The sequence below is a fragment of the Cyanistes caeruleus genome, chromosome 5, assembly GCF_971803275.1.
Source record: "Cyanistes caeruleus chromosome 5, bCyaCae1.hap1.1, whole genome shotgun sequence".
NCBI classification, from domain to species: Eukaryota; Metazoa; Chordata; class Aves; order Passeriformes; family Paridae; genus Cyanistes; species Cyanistes caeruleus.
The window spans coordinates 76429755-76451289 of record NC_141705.1 but is presented as its reverse complement, the minus strand read 5'-3'; the positions used below and the strand labels follow the sequence as shown (position 1 = coordinate 76451289).

At 41.5% G+C, this 21535-nt stretch overlaps 2 protein-coding genes across 2 annotated transcripts in view; one reads left to right on the top strand and one right to left on the bottom strand.

Annotated features, from left to right (window-relative positions):
* Positions 1 to 253: 253 nt before the first annotated feature.
* PGRMC2 (progesterone receptor membrane component 2) lies at positions 254 to 12799 on the bottom strand. Its single transcript, XM_023926572.2, has 3 exons — positions 12410 to 12799; positions 2520 to 2675; positions 254 to 1478 (listed from the first exon to the last, which is right to left on the bottom strand). Exons 1-3 carry the CDS (start codon positions 12735 to 12737, stop codon positions 1381 to 1383), a joined length of 582 nt encoding a protein of 193 aa, XP_023782340.2. The 5' UTR covers positions 12738 to 12799; the 3' UTR covers positions 254 to 1380.
* The window catches only part of JADE1 (jade family PHD finger 1), a 146818-nt gene continuing 137758 nt past the window's right edge, over positions 12476 to 21535 (top strand). Inside the window, exon 1 of the mRNA XM_086890494.1 lies at positions 12476 to 12605. The gene's annotated coding sequence lies outside the window, so the exon portion shown is untranslated. The remainder of the gene's footprint in view (positions 12606 to 21535) is intronic.

Here is a 21535-nt window from a genome sequence, read left to right as displayed (position 1 = left end):
CGTTCTTTATATCACTTTCCCCTGCACCACCATAAATTCACTGGCATAGGATTAGTCTCTTAAACACAGCTTACCTGAGTAAGTCTTCGAGATTCCTCAACAGCTGGGACTTGAAAGGGAAAATAACTCCACCAGGACAAAGAGCAGTATTAATAGCAGTGGCTGCTTCATCTATCCAAGATTTCTCCCCCTTTTTATTGCATCATATTCCAGGTCTGCTTAACAGCTTCTAGACAAAGTCTGACAGCACATGTGGTATTGTACATGCTTTATTAAAATGGTACTCGTATTTACAATATCTGCAGAAACAATCCCTCCCAAGTCTTGCATTCAGACAGACACACACACAGACACACGCGCGCAACGCCCCTTCACTCTACGGGGGTGTGAAGGCTATGCTCCCAAGAGTTAGGCAGCTTCTGGAAGAGGAGGAAGGGAGACTTTTTTTGTGTGTTTGTATTTCATTAAAAAGAAGCATGGGAGTATGCATTTGGCCATCACAATGCTAATTTAAGTATATGTAGTATTAACATATGGCAGTAACACTGAGTACTCCTCTTTTACATTCTATACACAGAATGACATCAAGGTTTTCCAGTCAACAGAACATTCCAATTCAGTCTCACTGCTGCTTGTAGTGACTATGAAACCGCAATTTGGGGGCTGTCCCTTAAAACAATTCAAGTCTATGTAAGCGAAATAAGGCACAATTAATATTTGATTTGATTTAGAGGATGGAAAAAAGGTGGGGAGGCAGGCTTCAGATAACAGTTGTTGTAGAAGAAACTTTTTTACCCAATCCTTCTGAGAAAAGGATGAATTTTATCCCCATCCTAATCTATGTGGACTTCTCTTAGAGAACTCTGTACTAAGTACTCTGCTGGGCTACTAATGCCCTCATACAAAACAAAACTGGAAATTCACATTTTTAACACCGGCTGCAGTAGTCTAACCTACTGATGCTGATGTGGATGAGTATATCTTTCTTTTAATGCTGAAGGAGAAGACACACACAAAACAAGATTCAAACCTTCCTCTGAGCTTGAAGACTCACGTCTTTTAGAGAGCTTGTAAGGTACACTAGTTGAAGGCTTCAGCTTACTGATAAAAAGGAATAGCATTTTTGCCTTTAAATCCCTGGCCCCTCTTCACTAACGAAGCCTAACCAGACATTACAAATAAACTGCAACAAAAAATTTGGCAGCACAAAGAATGTCTAGTATTCAAATCTTCATTTGTGAGTATATTATTTTCCTTGTACAAAACCTGTTGAATGTTTTTTCGCAGCAGATGAACTGTACCCAAAGATGCAGGACATTCTGTGATGGGGAATAAGAGGTTGCAGTTCCGAAGGCCCCTGACTTTGGTTGTTTACAAAGTTCATTCCTGTTTAGTGTGATCCTTGGTATCTTCCTCATCTGTGTATTCTGATGGTTCTTCCCCTGGTTTTAGGAGTCTACCTACGTAGTCATATTTTTCTGAAAGAGATTTATGATTCCATTAACAATTAAATACAGCTGCATTTGCTTGCTAGCCCATACCACTGCAAATTCACTTTTTCTCCTACACACTACAGTTCTAAATCTCAATCACTGAAATTGATGGTAATTTAGCAGCAAGCTCAGCCTTCTAAAGCAATCTTTCTACCATTACTTTCTCTAACTGTGAGTACTTGGTTTCCATTCTCCTCCAGCTGATCAGGCAAGATTTATCACCCAAGGGCTAAAAACCACTGCTCTTCAATGCTTCAGCCTGTTTTAAGTTTGTGTGAAAATGATTCCCCCTCCCTCCAGAGCCATACTTCCATATTTGTCAGAAATTATTTCAAGATAAACTCGTTCAACCCTTTAAGTTAAAACAACTCTTAGTCCTAATGATAATTCCATGGCATCCAAAGCCAACAACCTTGAGCGGCAGTTCCACCAGCTAGGCTGATGAGATTTGGGAGTGAAATTCTGTGCTGAAAAGCTAAGAGAACAGTTTTCTTGTATGAAATTAAAAGGTTAAAAAAGCTATAGTGACATATAGTGAAAGCCTCTGTGGAAGAAAGGCCCAAAATCCCTGGTCTGGTCTTAACAAAGTTACATTGCACCCACATGAGGGGGGACCTCGCTGCAGTCTGCACCTCCCTTATGAGGGGGACAAGGAGGGGCAGACACTTCACTGTGGTGACCAGTGACACAAACCCCAGGCTGTGCCAGGGGAAGGCTAGACTGGCTGTTAGAGAAAGGCTCTTCATCCAGAGGATGGCTGGGCATTGGCACAGGCTCCCCAGGGTCACAGCACCAAGCCTGACAGAGTTCAAACAGTGTTTGGACAATGCTCTCAGGCACAGGGTGGGATTTTTGGGGATGGTCCTGTGCTAGACTAAGAGTTGAAATTGATGATCCTTCAGGGTCCCTTCTAAGCCAGCATATTCTCTGATAATATTACTGTCAACATCTTTAAAACCTTCCCCAAGCCCAAATCAGTAATTTTTATTACAATTATTTCCTTAAGCTGATAATTTGAGAATTTACCTTTAAATTGCATTTCCCACTCTCTTACACTTTCCATCTGTACAGCATTTAAGTCCGATAGGTCATCATATTCATCTCTGAGTGCATCTTTATCTAGACAGAAAGTTGCTAGTCCCCTGGAGGCATCTCTGCCAGCAAATATTCCATATGGACCCTCTGAAAATAAAAAGACAAAATTGATACCTTCACGTCTTTGCTTATAGTGATCAAATCTCAGTTCTTTACGTAGTCTGCCAAAGCCATACATTAAATTTCTGCCCTGATGGGAACAGCAGCAGTTTCAATGCCATGGCTGCTTGACATTCAACAGCACTGCAATTCAATCTTTAATATCACTAGGAGATAAAGTCTGCTGAGAGAAGCAGAACCACGAAAATAGCTTTGAAGGGGTATCTGGAAAAATCCCTGTCAGTTGATGCAAGCCAGTTGAGGCAAATTCCAAAGGGACCAGAGGCTGGAATTCAAAAGAAATACACTTCTATTAAGCAACACACTGAATATTTACAAGTCGGGTATGAACAGAAGCAAACTGCATAGACATCTTTATTAGAAATCCATTATTATAAATAAATAGAACTTAAGAGAGCTAATTAATGATTTCACTTCACTTGCAGAATCACAAGAACTTTCTGCATCCTTTGTGACATTTCTTACTTCTGAGTAAATCATCTCACTTATTTTGGGCAGCAGATCCCCTAGACCCTTAGCCTGTAATGCTCTTGAAAACAACACAAATTGTCACATTAGGAATATGCAGCAACTGCTTCCTCTGTACTTTTTGACCAATGCAAAGCAGTACAAATATCCCAATAAAATTTTGAGCAATGACTGTGAAATAAGTATTATTATCAAGAGAAATGGATGATTTGTAAACCAACAATTTGCAGGGTAAGGTTGGTAACTGGCTTTCCCAAATTTTAATTAACTGAAAGAACTTTAAACATACTGTTATCTTAGATTTTTTTGATCTGAAACCAAATACCTTAAATTCAGATCAATTAAAAAACCCAAACCAACACAAAAAAACCCCAAAAACCCAAACAAAACAAAAAACCAACCAAAAAAAAATACACCCCCAAAAAACACACTTTAAAATTTTCTGCACTAACTGCAGCAGCCTAGCACCACGGAGATACCCAAGGCTTGCTACAGAGTGGTCCCTGCTTGGTGGTAAACAGGCCAGAACCCTTCTCTGGCTTACCTCTCAACAGTGGCCGTCAGCCTGAAGAAAAGGCAGCACCCATGGGCAAGAATGAACACAAGCAAGTGGCAACACACTGTCCTTCACCCCCTCTATTGCCTGCTGGAGCACCTCAGACCTCTTCTGCACCAGGACGAGCCATGGGGAATCATTCCGAAAGGCTGGTTCCTCCCAGGCCGCTCGCTCCAGCCACCACACCTATCTGCTCCTGCCGGGCATTGACTCCAGGGCTGAGACACAGGCTGAATGCAGCAGGGAGAATTCCTGAAGCGGGGAACCCGAGTACCATATGGATTAGAAGAAACTACGTCCTCACCAGAACTGGTGTCGTCTCTCCACCCCAGAGTGCTTGGCATTGTAAGCTGCTTACAGTCAAACCTGAGAACAGAAGGTTGTCCTGTGTGCCAAAGACAATTCCCTCGTCTCTCTGGAAATAAACCAACTGATTTCAAAGCACAATTTCACAAGAAGTAGATATTAGAGCATGAACTATCAGCTGGAAGTTTACACTGTATCAGTCTGACCATAATGATGAACTGCATCTCTGTGCTCATCCCTTCAGGTATTTAGCTCCAAGAACAGCATTCATGAGAACTACCGAGGGGATCAGGGACTACAAGGTACAGTACTTCAGGGAAACAAAGTCAAGAGGGCTATCGTTTCCTATCTGCATTCTGAATTAGGTATTTATTTGAAAAGCAGGATTTAGAGACTGAAATCAATCCTATACCAATGCACTCGACATGCTCAGTCATTTCCACAGGACAGGCTAAGAGGCAGCAATGACCATCATCTGCGACACAACACAGAGTTTCTTCAAGCAAAAAATCCTGCTTCAAGCAAAACAGCAATCACTCAAGTGATCTCACTTTTGACGTTCTCAATGAAGAACATGGGAGCTTTAAACAGCTCTTATAAACAGCTCTTACAAATTAGTAAATCCTTAAAAGCAATTATAAATTGTTGCTTAGTGACCCACCAACAGTATTATTCTGTTCCAAATTTTTCTTTTCTCTGAAGTGTTTCAAGCTAATGTGTCTATAAATCCTACTATTTGCACAAGGTGTAACTCTGGCTAATCAGAGAGTAGCGTCCTGCTCCCCTTCCCTTCTACCCTGCATTCAGTGGTTTTCAGAGTTTCTCAGCACCTGCCTAGATGCTACCTCTTAGTCCACCAACTTGATTCCAATTATTTATATTAAAAAGAGAATGATATTAATTTATCTGTATCAAGCACTGAACATTCTTAAATCTCAATAACACAATTGAAAGCATCAAAACTTTTAGAATACATCAGCTTGCATTAAGATTAATTGATGCAAAATATCTGCAAGTACTCAGATGCTATTACACCAATATCTTTTTTCTTTCCTAAAACTGAATTTGAACTTTAACATTCCAGAATGTTTATTACAGAAGTATTCAGAAGTCACAGAGGAATCACCAAGTCAGGTCCAAGCACTCAGTGGAATGCTAACTTGTTAAAACCAACCTTTGGACTCAGCAGACAGCATCTGAAATTTCAGCTCTGCAAATGTAACTTAGAAATGTGTTCTATTCTTAATCCTATACTAAAAGGTAAATATTGAATTGTGATTATTAGTAAATGGTGCAAGCTTGGCTTCACCTTGGTTGCTAAAGCAGAAGTTCAGAGATCTCAGTATGAGCAATCTACTTCAAGATTTAAAGCTTCCATTCAGGTGCTTTTACACAGAGGTTAACTACAGTATTTTATATTAGTACAAAACATACAGATCTGGGGCTCTGCTCTAGGTCCTAGTTTATTAGTCACTTTTATATAAAAAACTGGTGCAACAGTCTGAAAAGGCTATTTTGCATATCAGATTTCATTGCACTTGGAGAAGTGTCCAGGAAGGTGCCAGAACAAAAAATCCCAGGGAGAAAATATCCTTCAGGAACATGATTGAGGCAGAGACATCAGTGCAATCCTAGACACACTCCCACGGAGCTCTTTCATGGCCTGATGCAATTTACTCTGCAAGCCCTACCCACAGTCCTTCTTTCCTTTCCTTTTGTCTGCCCACCTATTTAGCCTGGCTCCTGCTGTAAATAATTGATTGCAGCATGACATGACAGACACTCTGAAGAGAGGGCAGGAAGAGCAGCTTGTAGCACAGGTATGTAAACCAAAGCAAGTTTCTGAGACAGTATCACAAAATTTCAGTGGTGTTTTTTTCGCTGTATCCCCAAATTAGGCATTTCACAGACAGATATGTCTTTAAAAAATTCTCCTCCCACTTCTACTTGGTATAGTACAACAACAAGAGTCAGAGAAATGTCAAAACCAATTGAAGCACGTCTGCTACATGTTACTTGGTTAGATGGAGGTATGACTTCCATAAAGGAAAGCCGTTCCTTGAAGAATGCTTTCCTTCCCATTATGGTTTTCACATTTAAACAACTCTGTTTCAGAACCTTTGTTTATTTTAGCCCTGAGACTAGTTATCAAGCCCACATATTTGCCTGTCTCTCTCCACATCTGTGCCATGTTCATACACTGCACTTCCCCTGTATAAAGTCCTCATCTACCTGACAACTCCACCTTGTATGAAGTACACCCTTCTCTAAGCTACAACACAAGCAAAACGTTGCTACCCACCACCTGCAGAGCTTCACTTTCTTTCAGAATCCTGATAAGAATTTAGTAGCCTTGATGAATTTGACATCCTGTTCAGCCTGACATTTGTCTTTATTCACAATAAGCTGGGTACCTTGAGAACTGGTAAAGTTGAAGTCTCTTCGGACCATAAAAATGAATTCAAAGTTTCTGCATCTCCTAGCACTGTTTTGGTTCTCTAATGAAGATTTAATTTCTCTTTTCAGACAAAGAAAAATCTATTCAACCTAAAGCAACACATTAAAAATTCTGAACCATGAAATTTTTATTTGGAAGCACTGCTTCTAGTCACTTCCTCCAAAACTGGGTGAACTGGATCTTGGAACAGCACATGTTTCAATTTTCAGCCAGGTTGGTCAATAGTTCCCTCAGCAAAACCTATGCTGGTATCCAACTTCAGAGTATATCCCTGGTTGCCTAAGAGGCTTTCAGTTTGCTACCCTTTCAGTTTGGTAGCAGCTTTGTGGAACATCCCAGACCATTACTCCAACACCAGTAACAAAGGTGAATGTTGCGCACTGAACTTTGGATTGCTCCAAGGGGCAGCACAGTCCACAGATAGCCACATGTGGACTTTATAGCTAATGAAGTGATAGGTGAGCTAAAAATCGTATTCGTTTTCACAGGATCAAGGTCCATGTGATTTCTCTAAAGAAGCTGCACAGGTTAACCACGACATTCAGTTTTAAACCAGCAGCTTTGGTTTCTTCAAAGCAATCACCAAATATGCATCTGTGGGCTCCATACACCCAGTTTTGTCTGAAATTTAGATACTCATGGACAACACTTGTTAATCTGCAGACAAGAGGAAGGACAAATCTCCCCTTCATGTAAGTTAAGGTAAAGGGAGACAGGCTACAAAATTATTAACTGTATAATTCAATTGCTTTGCCTACTTTTTCCACTCCAAAATGAAGTGAAACCTTCACTGGCAGTTTCAAATTTTCTAATCTGAATCCTGACACATGTTTGTTCAGTGTTGTATCTTTCACGACAGAATGAAAAAGCTGGAAGTTAGACTAAGCCATTTGGAGATGTAACTTGAAAGCAGAAGGTTTCTAATAACATTTATCACTGGGAATTCAAGGTGACATAATTTTAACTTTAGTGCTCCAGATTTACATGACAAGGAAGATATGGGTCAATTTTAACTTACAACTTGCATGGAAATTATGTCTTCTTAGGAGACCAATCCACATGCTAAATGGGAATGAACTCTACAGATGTGAACTCTACATGCTAAGATGGGAACTGCCCAGAAACAGGAGTCTAAACCTGACTCCTCAGGCACAAAGCCAGAGAGTCTCTCTCTCTCTCTTTTGATTACTTGCTTTTTAACTCTGTGGGGAAAAAAAAAAAGAAAAAAGTGCAAGAATCAATGACCCAATTTCAACTTAAGGGGCACATGACAAGCACTGGTAAAAGAGCCTGTAGGCCACCAGTCAGGAGCTTTCTGGAAGATAGCTGCATTCTTGAGAAGGGCCTGGATTCCACATCTTGGTTTAGCGTGAAATGCTCTGACCACCAGTTTATTTCCTAATCAGACAAGCAATGCTGGCTGGGTTCAGTGAGGACGATGCTGCTGTGTACTGGACTTAACATCTGCATGTCACTAACAATGATGTCACTATCACATTTCATGTATCCTGCTTTGAGCACACCTGCTTGATTAGGCCCCTCAAATGTAGATGACTCAATGAACTAAGAGGTTTTTTCCAGCCTAATCAATTCTGTGACTGGAACATGATTGGCTTAAACAAGAACTAGGAATTTACACAGACCTATTATGAAACATACAGTTGTTCAAGTTTTAAGGAATATAATGAGGTTGTGAAGAAGGGGAAAAGAAATTTAAAAAACGAGAGAGATGACGGACACAGAGCAGAAGCAGAAGAGGAGACAGAGTGCTGATCTTCCTGCACAAAAGCACTTTACTGCTCTCCATGAACATGGCCTGGAGGCTCAGAACAACCTCTACCCTGGTAGCAAAGGCACTACTCCCTTTAACCAGCAATATGGAAACAATCCCTCACCAATATGTGTGTATACACCTTTTGGTTTTACTGCTTCTGGCTGGAACTCCACTTCTTTAACCAGAAATGCTATTTCTCTGAAAAGCTGAATCCCAGGGCAAGAGACACTTCCACTACATAGACAACCAAAAAGAGCTGACAAACATCAGAACCACTGAGAAGACCTTTCACACTTTACAGAAAACATTTCTTTCCCCCAGTCTCATCCTCTGTACTTATCTGTAACCCCTCAGACTGTTGTGTTCTTAAGATAAGGCCACCCTTAACAGTATTCTCCAAATGCAAAGTATGTCGAGTCCCTCCTGCAACATTTCACTCTAACCATACCCTTGGAAAGGATGTATGGAAAAGAACCATTTCCATGTCAAGGGACAAAGTTCAATTTATGGCCCTCAATTCCAAAGGAAGTCTTAACAGCATGAGATTATTTTTATACAAATTATTGGAAAAAATGACAGCTGTTCATTACAACAAAATAGAGGCAGTTTTCACTCCATGGAAACTGTATTATGATGAAATATTTTTGTGGAACTACAACTATCTAATCTATTCTTCTTGGCAAACTTGGAAAATCAGAAATCTTCATGACATCGTGGAAGACAGGTGGGATGAGAAATGAGTTGACAGTGACAACATACTGCAGCGAAGGAAAGTCAGGAAATTGATTTTTTTAAGATCATGAAACATTAAGAACCAAGAAATGACGTGAACAGTTGCATACTCAGGGTTGCACATAATCTTGCTTTGTCATGCTCAAAGGCGCCTATTTTTCATAAATGCACAGAATATTTACTATGTTAATCAAAACCTATTTACAGCATTACCTTGGCATGCAAACTTAACTTCTAAATATTAAGATTTGCTGACATAAAGTACACTAACTCTTACAATGCTCTTCTATTGACAAATATACAACCAGAAATCTTGATCCAAACAAACACACAAAGTTCAACGTTACAATAAATGAAAAGTAACAAACTATGTCTCATTGTAAGATCTAAAACCAACACAGCACACACAGAAGGTATAAATGACTAGACCCTAAATTATGAGATGTGATTACAGATGGGAAACCATCCCAATAGAGGTTCTCTAACAGTCTGGTTATGTGATATTTTTAATAGTGAACCACTAATTGTTTACTTCATTTCTTTTGGAGTTTGTGGATGCTAAAGGGAAAGGCAATTAATTAGAGTTAATAATCAGTCAAAGCATTCTAGGTCACTTACTCACCTGGGCACAAGCAGAAGTGGAATTTAATACACCTAAATAAAGTCTTGAAACAGTGTATTTGCAGGACAAAGCAGCATTTTGGAAAAGAACTTGGCAAGTAAAGTTTTAAATTAAGAGTTCAATGTAAGCAAAGTGGTTTTTTGAGGCACAGACTGTTACATGTGCACTGTAGCCTTTCTTTACTCCTAGCTAAAATACATTAAGAAATACTGAACACTAACAGGATACCAATGAGGTGAACTGTGGAAGGCTTAAAGAAGACAACATGAGAAACACACACACACAAAAAAAAAAAAAAAAAAAAAAAAAGAAACATTTGGATTAAATGTTAAAGAAAATGAAGTTTTCAATCATGGCTGTTTGAAAGGATGGTTTCAACACTCTACCATTATTTAAAAATACCTTAACTGCTTGTATGTAAAGGGCTCTTCAATGAAATGGACAAAAGTGTAACAGGATTTGCTGGACAGAAACTTAAAACCAGGAGAACTTTGAATAAAATCAGAAGTTTGGTGGAAACTTTAAAAGCATCTCAATTGTTGGACAAAAATCTGGACTAGATGACAATTTTGCGCATTTTAAACTTTCTGCTGAAAGAAGAAAAAAAAAATTAACACCTTGGCATCCAAACTACACTGAAAGAGAAAAAACAGACCATACTATGAAGACATGAGAAGCCACCAGAGGCAGCCACACTATTAAACATTAACCCAGCCCTCCAGACTTGCTGAAAACTGACAGTGAGCCCTCAGCCCCTGCTTCCCACTGCCTTCAAAACTAAAGCACTCTCTCTTCACATCAGTACCTCAACCAGCTACTAAAGGCTCACAGTCAGAGCCTGAAATATCAGCAAAGCCAATGTCCTCAGCTCTTTCTTCTGTTAAAATTTGGCCACGCTTTGTTGGTATGCTTTGCACTTCCCTTGCCATGCTCCAGCTATGAGACAAAATTTCCATGGGAACTGCTGTGGACATCTGGCTACTCTGGCTGAAGTCTTACTGAAAAGATCTCTACCAGCTGTAGGAGACTTTTCCACCTGAATTCTTTGGTTTTAAAGGCCTGCAAACTACCTACTAGTATTTTTCTTTTCAGCCACAAAACAGTTGCAAGAAAAAATTCCCTGATATGTATCCAAAAAGGGAAACCACGTCAGCATGATCCAAAAATCATCATGTTTGGCAGAGAACACACAGCTGATGATGCACTGGTTGAGCTTTACATGCAACATCCCAAGTTACAGGCCTGATAGATGAAAACGATGTCACTTTTGTTAGAAAAAGGCAATCTTTGACTACAGGGACAAAAAAATAAAAAAGCTTTTGTCCCTCTCTATGAAAAGCTTGAAGCACTGCTTTTAAGGAAACTAGCTGCTACCAGTTATCAAAAAGCAGACTGATGTCCTAGAAGATTAAGTTTTAGCTTCCTAACAATAATAGGAATTATTATTCCAATAATATATATCCAAAGGTTGACAGTGTGAACCACTGATGGTATCTGGAGAGGAGAGCCTAACACTCAACTGAAGTTTGATACACAAAAGGGAGAAAGCGAGTATTTAGATCATGGTTCAGTATTATTTCACAGAGCACTCTGTCAGCTTACTGGTGTTTTAAAAGTTTCATGCAGCATGTGTATCACCTGTATTTTATGTCAGCACACAGATCTCAGTTTAAAAACTCCAAAATAAGAGACAAAAGAACTAGCCTGATTAAGTGTCATGAAAGCTGCAGCTCACCAGACTGCATTTTCTCAGCTTTACTGGTTAATAAACAACATAAAGCATGGCAAGGTACTTTGGATTCCACTGAGAACTTTTACAGCACCCAGCCAGAAAAGCATTTCAATTCAATTACAGCAGTTTCACTTTCTGCAACTGGTATCACAAACTTTGAGTGTAAGGTAGTCACAAAATTCTAGCCCAGTTCAACCATACAACTGCTTGTCCTTTCCCTGCCAAGAAACAAAGTCTTGTAACAGGCCAGCTTTGTATTTTTCTTTTTGTAACTTCAATTATTAAATAATAATAAATGATTACTTCACTTGAATTGTTTCCTGGGGGAGCGGGAAGTATCCTCTCTCCCCTCCACCCCTTTCACAAGGAAGATTGCCATGCCTACTATGAAAACTCCTGAATAGTTTGATTACAGCAAGTTTTCCAAACCACCATTGTTTAAAGAAGAAAATTATCAGCAGTCGTAAACCTCATTTCCTTTGGCATCAGTCGTGAACACAGTGCTCACCAGTAAGTTTACCCACCTCATTATTAAGAATGCTGTTTATCACGAGAAAATATGCTGCAGTTTCACAGCGTACAAGGTGAACAAAAAACCAGAACATTTCTTTGAAGCTCGCTTTTCTGAACCTTTGAAATACACATTTCCTCTCCAAAGAGGAGTGCTGTCTGTCTGTTTACGAGATTGGCTCGATTTCTGCACTCTTCCCAACAGCAGCAACATATCAGTCCCAGAGCTCTCCCTGCCTATCTATCCTTACTAAAAGTCACACTCAATACTGCATTTACACCTAAATAAATAACCAGCTGGTTGGCTTCCTCTCCTGAGCCGTAAGCGCTAGAACGAAGAAAGCACTGCTCAGCTGCACTTGAGAAACCTACTAGAAGAGACAGAAGGGAAAAAAAAATAGAATTAACCATGGCACATCCAAATCAAGGCATCTGGGAAAACGACGGCTGCCTGAGGAGAACCCAGACACGCTGAGCATCACCAATCTAACACCGCCGCTGGGTCCCAGGCCGGGACTCCCCCCATCCCCCCCGCCGTCTCACCGGGCCCGTAGAACTTGCTGCCTTTGGTCACGTCGAAGACTTTGCCGTTGACAGCCAGGAGGATGCGAGGGTTGCGAGCGCCGTCGAACTCGCGCAGCTGCTCCAGGGAGAAATCCCGGCGCTTCATGCGCGGCAGCGCGGCGGCCTCGCCCTGCCGGGCCGCGCCCCCCGGCCCGCTCCGCGTTCCCCAGCGCAGGTACAGCCGGTAGGCCGCCAGCAGCGCCAGGGCCAGCAGCCCCACGCTCAGCAGCATCTCGCCGCCCGCCACGACCGCGCCTTTCGCCCGGCCGCCCTCAGTCCTGAGCCGCCCCTGCCCATCGTCCGCCATCGCTGCCCGGACAGCGCGCGCCCGCCCGGGACACGCCCGGCCACGGACACGCCCCCTCCCACCGCCCCTCCCGCTTCCCATTGGCCGCCGGCCCGATGCGACCCCGCCCCCTCCCGGCTCGCACGCCGCCGGCGAATCGGGACGCGGGCACGCCCCGCGCCGAGCTCAACGGCGCGCGCGCGCCGCTCGCGCGAGAGGCGCCTCGGCCCCCAGCGCGCGTGCGCGCGCTCCGCCCTCCCCCTAGCCTTTCCCCCCCCCCGCTCCCCTCGCGCGCCCAGGTGGCGTTGGCGGGAGCGGCGGGGGCGGCGCGCGGGCGGGGGGCGGCGCCGGGGCCGTGCCGTGCGGGGTCGCTCGCGCCGCCGCCGCCGCCTCACGGCGGAGGGCGGGAAGCGGCGGGAGGGTCTGAGGGCGCCGCGTTAGACCCGCGGAGCGGCGGAGGGGGGGAGTGGCCGCAGGAGGGGCCCGTCCCCGCCACCGGGGTGGGGGTCGAAGGCCGGCGGCGTTTGGCCACCGCGGTGCGGCCACGTCGTGCAGCGCCCGCTGGGCAGCTGCTGAGTGAGCGACACGTCTGCCTGCGCAGGGCTCTGAGGCGGCGGCGCTGCCCGCTCGGGTGACCCGGGGCCGGTCTGTGAGGCGGAGGCGGTTCAGGGGGTTGCTTGGTGCACCTCGCTGCTTAGGGTGGACGCGCGCTTCCATTTCTGGCTGTCATAAAACGGGGTGCTTACTAACAAAAGGGCTGATGCACTGGGATCACCCCCGCTGCTGTGAAATGTATCGCTGGCAGCACGTAGATGGCTCTCGTATACCTCGTTACGTACTACCGAATTCGCTCAGTTACGTGGGGAGAAAGACTTAAAGGTTTTATTGTTTCCAAGGGGGGAGATGGTGCGTGTAGATAGTCTCAGCAGGAGCAGAGAAGACAAAGACCTGGAAGCAGAGTTAAGGCCTTTTGCATCTCTCACTTTGTGAACGTGTTGCCAAGCAGCACTGACCATCTCATCGGATAACACAGAAGAGGCACTCCATGGATGTGTAACAGGGCTCAGGGAATGTAAGCCTGGCTCAGCAACTCTCCCTGCGGCTGGAATGTGATACAGGGAGTACTTCGGGCTTGAGAAACGCTGTTACTCCACGTAACTCCGCGATCCTGGAGCATCCCTGCCTAATGGCAGCTTGAGGAGTAATTCACAATCATGTAACTCGCTTGGAAAATTCAAATGTTTTCACAAAGCTGGGAGGACAGTGCGAGGGACTAAACCCAGTGGGAAGTAACGTTGAGGATACTTGGCATTTTCATGAAGCCCTGAGTTTTCAACACCCTATGTAATGATTAGGTGTTTAATCTTCTGCCCTCTGAGCCGGTTCAGTAATGACTACCTCTGTGAGGAAACAGGATAAAGTTCTTGCTAGTTAAAGACCTGCAATTTAAATACTTATCACTATTCTCCTTAACCCAGCAGTCTGTATTTAATATATGCCTAAGTAAACACTATTAAGAAAGTCCTTTTATCTGAACAAGTCACAGCTTGATTGTGGTTAACAACAGTTTTTATTACAGAATTATAACATGTTTAAATTGTCTGGGCACAGCTATAGTGCACATCAGAAAAAGACAGTCACAGTCTTATCTCTGGATTTCCTTCCCTCTTAAGTTTAATACAGATTTTTGTGCATCATCTTGAATCTTTGTATTTCAAAGATGGGTTCAGAAAACAAAAATAAGTGGTAAGAGAAGTGAAGTACTTTTACCCATCCTTCTAGAAAGGTCTTGCTTCTAAGTTCATCCAGAGTGGCTAAATCGTTCTACATATTTTTTTGAAAAACCTGTGGTTTCCCACTGCATGAATGTGGTGGTGTGGTAAATTCCTGTCAGGAATACTTTAAGAAATCGGTGTGGCAACTCCAACCATTCCTTTTAATTTCTTCTGTTCTGGATTCCTTCTTAAGAGATTATATTGCTATCTGGGTTTGGCTGGGACACCTTGGCTTAGTTCTGTGAGGCATGGTGACTATTTTGATCCCCAGATAAGAGCTGGAAACCAAGAGGAGTTTCAGGAACCCACCCTAAGGACATGAAATAATTTAAAAGACCACGTTTAGGAGACTAGTAGTTGAAAGAATTTAAACACTACAAAATAGACAAATACTAAATAAATCTGGACCATTTCCAAACATGTCAAATTTTGTTACAGTGCTATTAGTTTCACCTGCCAAAGAAATGCCAGAAAACACAGTTTCTCCACTATTTTTTTCCAGCATTTCTCCCTTGCCTGACTGGTTTGGCAAGACAAAAAGTCTGTCCCTCCGCGGTGTAAGACTTACACAGCTGATAAATGGTCTCCAGAAGTCTCTCAGCATTACTGTGCTGCTTCTGCTGTTCTTTACCTATGCTTCTCAGTGGTTATTTAGGTGTGAACAAATCTTATTTCAATCTAATTGACAGCCAGCTGTCATAGATCGTGATCCGTGATTGGGAAGCCCAGGTACAGCTAATGTATATAATTGCAGGTGTCAGGGCAGTAATTGCAGCAGTATGATTAAAGGAGTGAGAGGAAAGTTGGGCACTGTGGGTTATCTGTGGGGAAAAAAGCCCTCATAATGTTTCAAATTCTGAAATCTGTGCACAGCTTGATCAATCACGTGGATTTGATCTGAAGAGCAAACAAAATAGTAATAATATGTACATATGACAGATTCCCATAAAGTGCTTAGAAAGCCCTGAAAAAAATGTATAAAAGAAGTTTCTAATTACAGGTGTTATAGCTTTGGTTGTTCTTGAGTAATTACTTAATTTTATAGATTTGGTTTTTTTTTTCCCCTGAGAAAATTGAAAGAACACCTAGAAAGTGAATAACTCATTGCTTTATTCACATGCAATCTCACATTGTTCTGCTTCCTCAACTTCTGGATAACTTACCCATTCGGAGGTGGATGTCTTGACTCAGAGTGATGCTGTTCACTTTTTGGTTTCAAACACTGCTTATTACAGCCTCTGGAAAGAACAGAACCTAGGGAAAAGCACAAGGAGAGCACAGCTTTCCGAACAGAAATTGAACTCTGACACCAACCACTCTTACGGCTGAGGCCTATTTTCAATGGATTTTGAAGCTGAGGAGACATCTCTTATCACGCAAGGAGAGGCTACGTTCAGGATAGATTAGGAGGTGGACTGTGTGTGAAGGAATGTAGGGATTTCTGAGTAAATTTGGAGTCACAGAACAATCAATCAGCTCCATTGATCCTGGGGTATTTTTAGACCTGGCTTAATGTATGGGATGCGCTGACAATTTTCTTTTAAGCTGATACAGCTTGGAAACACTGATGAGGTCAATGCAATGAGTGATGTCTTATTTCAAAATAGTACCTGCCTGAATTTCTTTGCACATATTTATTTCATATTAAGTTCTACATGTAGACCTATGAAAAATTGTTTATATGGATGCTAAATCTGAACCACAGTGCCTGTACAAATTACAGGCCGCATAGCTCCTCAGGCTGCCTGAGAAAGTATCCTGGGAAAAATATGAGAAGGAATTAAAACAATTCTCAGGGACACTAAACAGCCTTGCAGGTGTTTTGCAGTCTCTTGTTTTCCCATGCAGGAGGGAGTCAGAGGGGTTGTGTGCCACTGACCAATGATGGTAATGTAGCACTTTGCTAACCAATAAGAGTTTCCTTTCTGTACCTTTCCACGTATCTGTCTATAAGACAGGGCTGAAGCAATAAACTAAGGAATTCTCGTGTTGAGACTCCCTTGAGAGTCCAGTGTCGTTCTTTATCGCCGTTCCCAATCAGAATGACATGTTTACTATCATGTCTTATAATGATGGACTGCTGAATTATTCAGGAATTTCATTAAAATTTTTGAAAATCCAGTAAGAGCAGTCACGTAACAAAATTCGTATTGGCCCACTGTCCTGGTTTAGGCTAGGAGAGAGCTAATGTTCTTCAGACTTTTTGGTCTGGGGCTCAATTTTTCATGGGTAAAAAAATCAACTGTTTTTTCTTAGTCTTTATAAATAGTGCTTTTAATTTTAACTCTCTCTTGGGATAATCCTTGTAAAATTCTGTTGTGTTTATGTCCTACTGTTTTGTAGGATCAAAGTGAAGGAGCCCGTGTCTCAAGCCAACAAGCATTTTCTTTAGCCCTATGTGTTACAGTGTTGGTTTTTCCCGGAGAGATTGGCTTCTGTAAAGGGCAAAAGCCATTTGAGCAGCTTACACAGTTTATGGCCTCTCTTCCATCCCAAAGTTCCCCTCGATAAGAGAGAATGGTAATTACACAGCCAAGTGTAAATGTGTCATACTAGTGACCTATATACTTTAAATAGGCACCATTCATACAATGAGGTGCCTTTTCTTTCGCGTGGTGTCATAGTCTAGGACTGCATCATTCACACAAAATGGCAAACAGATTGAGATAGAGTTGTCATGATAATTAGACAAAGGTGTCAGGGTTCAAAGTCACCAAAAGTCAGCCTGTCCTCCTAATTTTTTTTTCCCTTCTCCTTTTGGGGAGAGGTATGTGTGAAAACTGCACACGTGCAGCTCCTGTTTTTTGGCAAGCAGTCATAGCAAGGAGTAAATTGCTGAAGTCCTCTGTGGCAAAGTCCGTGTTTATTTCAGAGTTTGCCCTTTGTATTTTTCTATTTTTGATGCGGAACAGGGAGGAAGTTGAGGAATAACAGTCAGATTTTGTTTAGCAGGTAGGATCATTCACATCAGTAACCTTTGCCACTTTCTAATAAATGTTACCTATGAACTTACTGCACAGCCAGAATTTTGATTGGTTTGATTAATAAGGTGAATTTTGCTGGGTAATTTCTGTTATTAAGACTCACATTCTCTGGTACATGCTACTGTCACCAGAGTCGACAGAACCTTTTCACTGGCTGAAGACATTCCTGTACTGGAACACAACACCTTTTCATTTTTTTGCACAGCCTTTGTGTTACAGTTTGCAAACAGAGGCCTTTATCAGAGAGAAGCCTGACAACATTTTTCTTTGTAATCTCACATCAACAAATCCTCTTTCTTCAATTTTGAAGGTACTCAGAGAATGGAAGGGCTCAGAATGGCTGAGCTAAGCCACTGCTACAGGTAGGAAGGAACTGCATCTCATTCCCAGTGACATTGCTGTGGAGATGCACAAGAGGAACACCAAAATCCAAACTTGCAGCAGGTACAACAGGAACAAAGGAAAAGAAACTGACAATGGCATGATGAAAAATGAGGGAAGAAGGCACTTGCTAGAAGGGCAACAAAGAGTTTCTAGCATCTAAAGTTTATGTGCAGATACAAATTCTGTAAATACTAATTACAAGGTCCCTGAGCAGTAACTTGTATAGTGTAGGACATAAAAGTTATGACAGTACATTTATAGAGTTTATTTTCACAGATTTCACTTTAGCTTTGGTCTGCCAAACTCTATGAAGTAGTTAAAACCAGGGTTTTGTTAGCTGGCAGAAGGTTTGATGGCCTTGCTCTTAAACATGTCCTTTTATATGTTTTTAATATTAATGAAGTTTTTTAGATATTTTTTGTTCACTTAATCATAAAGAAATGGCCAATTTTCCATTTTCAGAATTTTTGAAGACGAATAAAGCAACCAGCCTGTAACATCAGCTATAAAAGCATCCTGTTTTCTGCTCACAGAAAAGCACACATCAAGATTTATGTTTAATTTGACATGTCATCTAAAAAAGCAATCAACCCTATGGAAACCTTACAATGATTCTGGCACTATAAAGCTGAAATTTATGGCCTAACCTAAAGCTTGTTAAAGAATAACCACCACAGGCCTCTATAAAGCCTCATAACATACAAGCATGGTGGTTCCAAACTAGTTTGCTAGCACCAAACCACCCTATCTATCAGCAATAAACTGCTCCCTAAAATGGCCTTATCTGTATGGATGTAGTCTTTCTAATTTTAGTCTTCCTGATTTCTTTTCAAAAGCATGGATGCTTCCCAAAATGTGAGTCAGCTCAAACCAACTCCTAGCAAAAAGTTTTCAGGATCCAGACCTTGCCAGAGTCCTCACTTTCAGTTTCTCAAGTGAAGGTGGAAAATGAAGTAGGCTACAAACGAGTGTAAACTGTTGATAGCATAAAAGGAAGTGTTGTCCTGCCTGCCAAACCCGTCTTCTGTTTCAGCATTGGCTGAGAACAATAGCTGATTTTTCTCTGCAGGTCCCATGTTGTCTGGGACTTGCTTCTAAAATAATGTCAGGAGAAGGCAGATGAGGTTGACCCAAGTATGTTAACAACTGCTAATCTACTGCAAGCAATGCCACTGGTTCTGAACAAGGTTCCAGTTTGTCCTTTCAGTGCTTGACACTGGAAAATAGTGGTTTTGACATTGGTGTGACCAAATTCCTCAAGGCATTCAGAACGGGATTTCTTCTGCTATTAAAACTTTTGGGAGGAAAAGTTAGGCCCAACTCTTTCTAGGGAGGAGTACTCCCTATGGTAGTTGATGTAGACAAGCCTTATTTGAGAAGAGACAACCATATCCTTTTGGGAGTTATCTAGATCCTGTGATGAGTGTAATTATTGTACATATAATGAATACATTAAGTATTTTAAGATTTGAAGGACAACTGGAAAGAAGAACATAATTTTTGTGTTTTGTTATATTTTCTTGGCTGTACACATCAGTCTGAGAATATCTGAGGCTATATTCAGAGTTTCTAATTCACAACTGAGGTAGACTAGAGACCTTGCAAATAATTGGTTATTAAAACCTTTTTGCAAGTAAGTAAATAATACTAAGAAATTAGAATAGGAGGCCTTGTCCTGTGTTCTGCACTCACCTAGCAGGTCTGTGTGTGACTAAATAAAACACAAGACCTTGGAAAAGCAGGCTTAGTGTGTTTGTATATCCTTCTGTTATCCCTGTACCCCTTATGCCTTCGTTTTGATTTTGAGTAATGACCAGGACTATGCTGAAACTAAGTGAGAAATCCATGTTCCAAAGAAGCAATGCAGTATTATAATTTAACAATCAGATTGTTAGATTTGGAAGCTGGATGGACATTGGCCAGAAACAGCCTAGAGAGAGTCAGAGAGGTTGTCTTTAACACAGGTAACGATTTGGGAACTTTGCTGTTAAATGTGTTTGATGCAGACTTGAAGAAGTAATCTCAGAGCCTAAACTTTTCCTGCAGTGGTAGCATCAACCAGGTACTTGTAGTAATTTGTGCTGAAAAGGGATTCAGGTTTGCAGAGGTGCATAGGAGAGCTCAGACAGCATAAAGCCTATGAAGGACTATGAGCTGTTGGAAGTCAGAGTAACCTGTTTCCTCTATTCCAGTGCTGTTAATGGCTGCTTAGAGGTGAAACATAGCCCAAAAGTACACATGAGTTTGTCTCCAGTGGTGCAAATATACTCCTAGTCCAACTTCTTCATTGCAGAGGGATGTTACAGCCTGCTTTGCCTTGTGTGAGGTTATTTCTTTACAGACCATAAAGGTACAAAATAATGTACACCATGAAAGGGACATTGGCACTCTCTGGAGATCGTTTTTCCCTACTAGAAGGATTATTATGCTATAGTAGACTCATTCCACAAAGTATTTTTCAGGGAAAGTTCAAATATCTTTTCAAATATCTGTATTCTTGATTTGTGCCCATCATAAAGTAATTAAAACTCAATTAATATGTAGAAGAAAATGAAGCAGTGTAATGCTGTGGTTTTGCAGTAAGCCATATAAAATTTGTGAATGTGGGATTTCCTGGCAGTTGAAATTTGATCTATATTGGTGTGAGCACACGACTGCATTTTTACCAAATGAGCCCCAGCATATGTTACATTGTTTATTCAGGGTTTATGCCAGCTTTCTGTCAATTGAGCTGGATAAATTATGCCTGATCCAGCACAAAGTTAGAGTGGTACAAACAGACAGTATCTCATCTGATAGGACCTCTCCTGGGATAAAATTATTTCTTCAAACTATTTAGAATAACACAGAATGATAGCCTACCACCCTAATATGCTGTAAATACTGCACAGACTTTAGAAAAATCTGTTTCAAGTCAAAGCATGTCTATACCTGATTAGCTGTAAATAGACTGACGATTTTTTCCTCAGAGGGAAAGAAGGGGAAAATCACAAATTCACATGATATTTTACACCTTAGGCAAGTACAGAAACGTTCCAGAATATGATTTGTATAGAAATCTTGAGTGTACTCATGTGTAAATGTAAATAATGGGGTGGGAAAAAAAGAGTCATAGTGATAGTTAGAAACATAATTCTGGAAATTATTTGATTAAGTTTGGATCCATATTGCCAAAGAAAAGATATTTGATTTTGTGTGTCCCACCATGTTTGGTCTTTTAAATATGTAGCTGCTGTGTCATATTATCCTGTGGCATTTCATCCTTAAGCAGAACTGTCATGACAATAGTTGTGGGAAGTGAAGATAGCAAACCAGAACATACAGTGTCAACCCAATGATTTTTGAGATCTCCTAAGCTGGAGGGCCAAATCCATCAGTAAGTGTATGCAGATTTTACCAATTTGGATATAAAATTGACTGAGGTCCTGTTAGACTTTTGTAGGCATTTTGTTAATGTTCCTTTAAATGTCATTAGATTATTAACTAATTTACTTAAGCAGTTATTAACTTACTTTTATCACTGCACCAGTGTCAGTCTTTGGTCAGGGATGGTGACTGACTGCAATGCAACATTAAATGACAGCTCTGCTTAGCATTGTTCAGGCTCCCTTGGCTGCCTATTTCTGCCTGCACCTGTACTGCAGCTTTTACTGGGCTGGAACAGCAGTTTTTTGGT

Bases quoted from the DNA above. Each gene is read 5' to 3' on its own strand.
- PGRMC2 (XM_023926572.2), bottom strand. From the start codon at position 12,737: ATGGCGGACGATGGGCAGGGGCGGCTCAGGACTGAGGGCGGCCGGGCG. The intron at 2,676-12,409 runs GTGAGACGGCGG...TTTTATTTTCAG, and splicing joins CAGCAAGTTCTACGGGCCCG to AGGGTCCATATGGAATATTT. The intron at 1,479-2,519 runs GTAAATTCTCAA...AATCTCTTTCAG, and splicing joins GTGGGAAATGCAATTTAAAG to AAAAATATGACTACGTAGGT.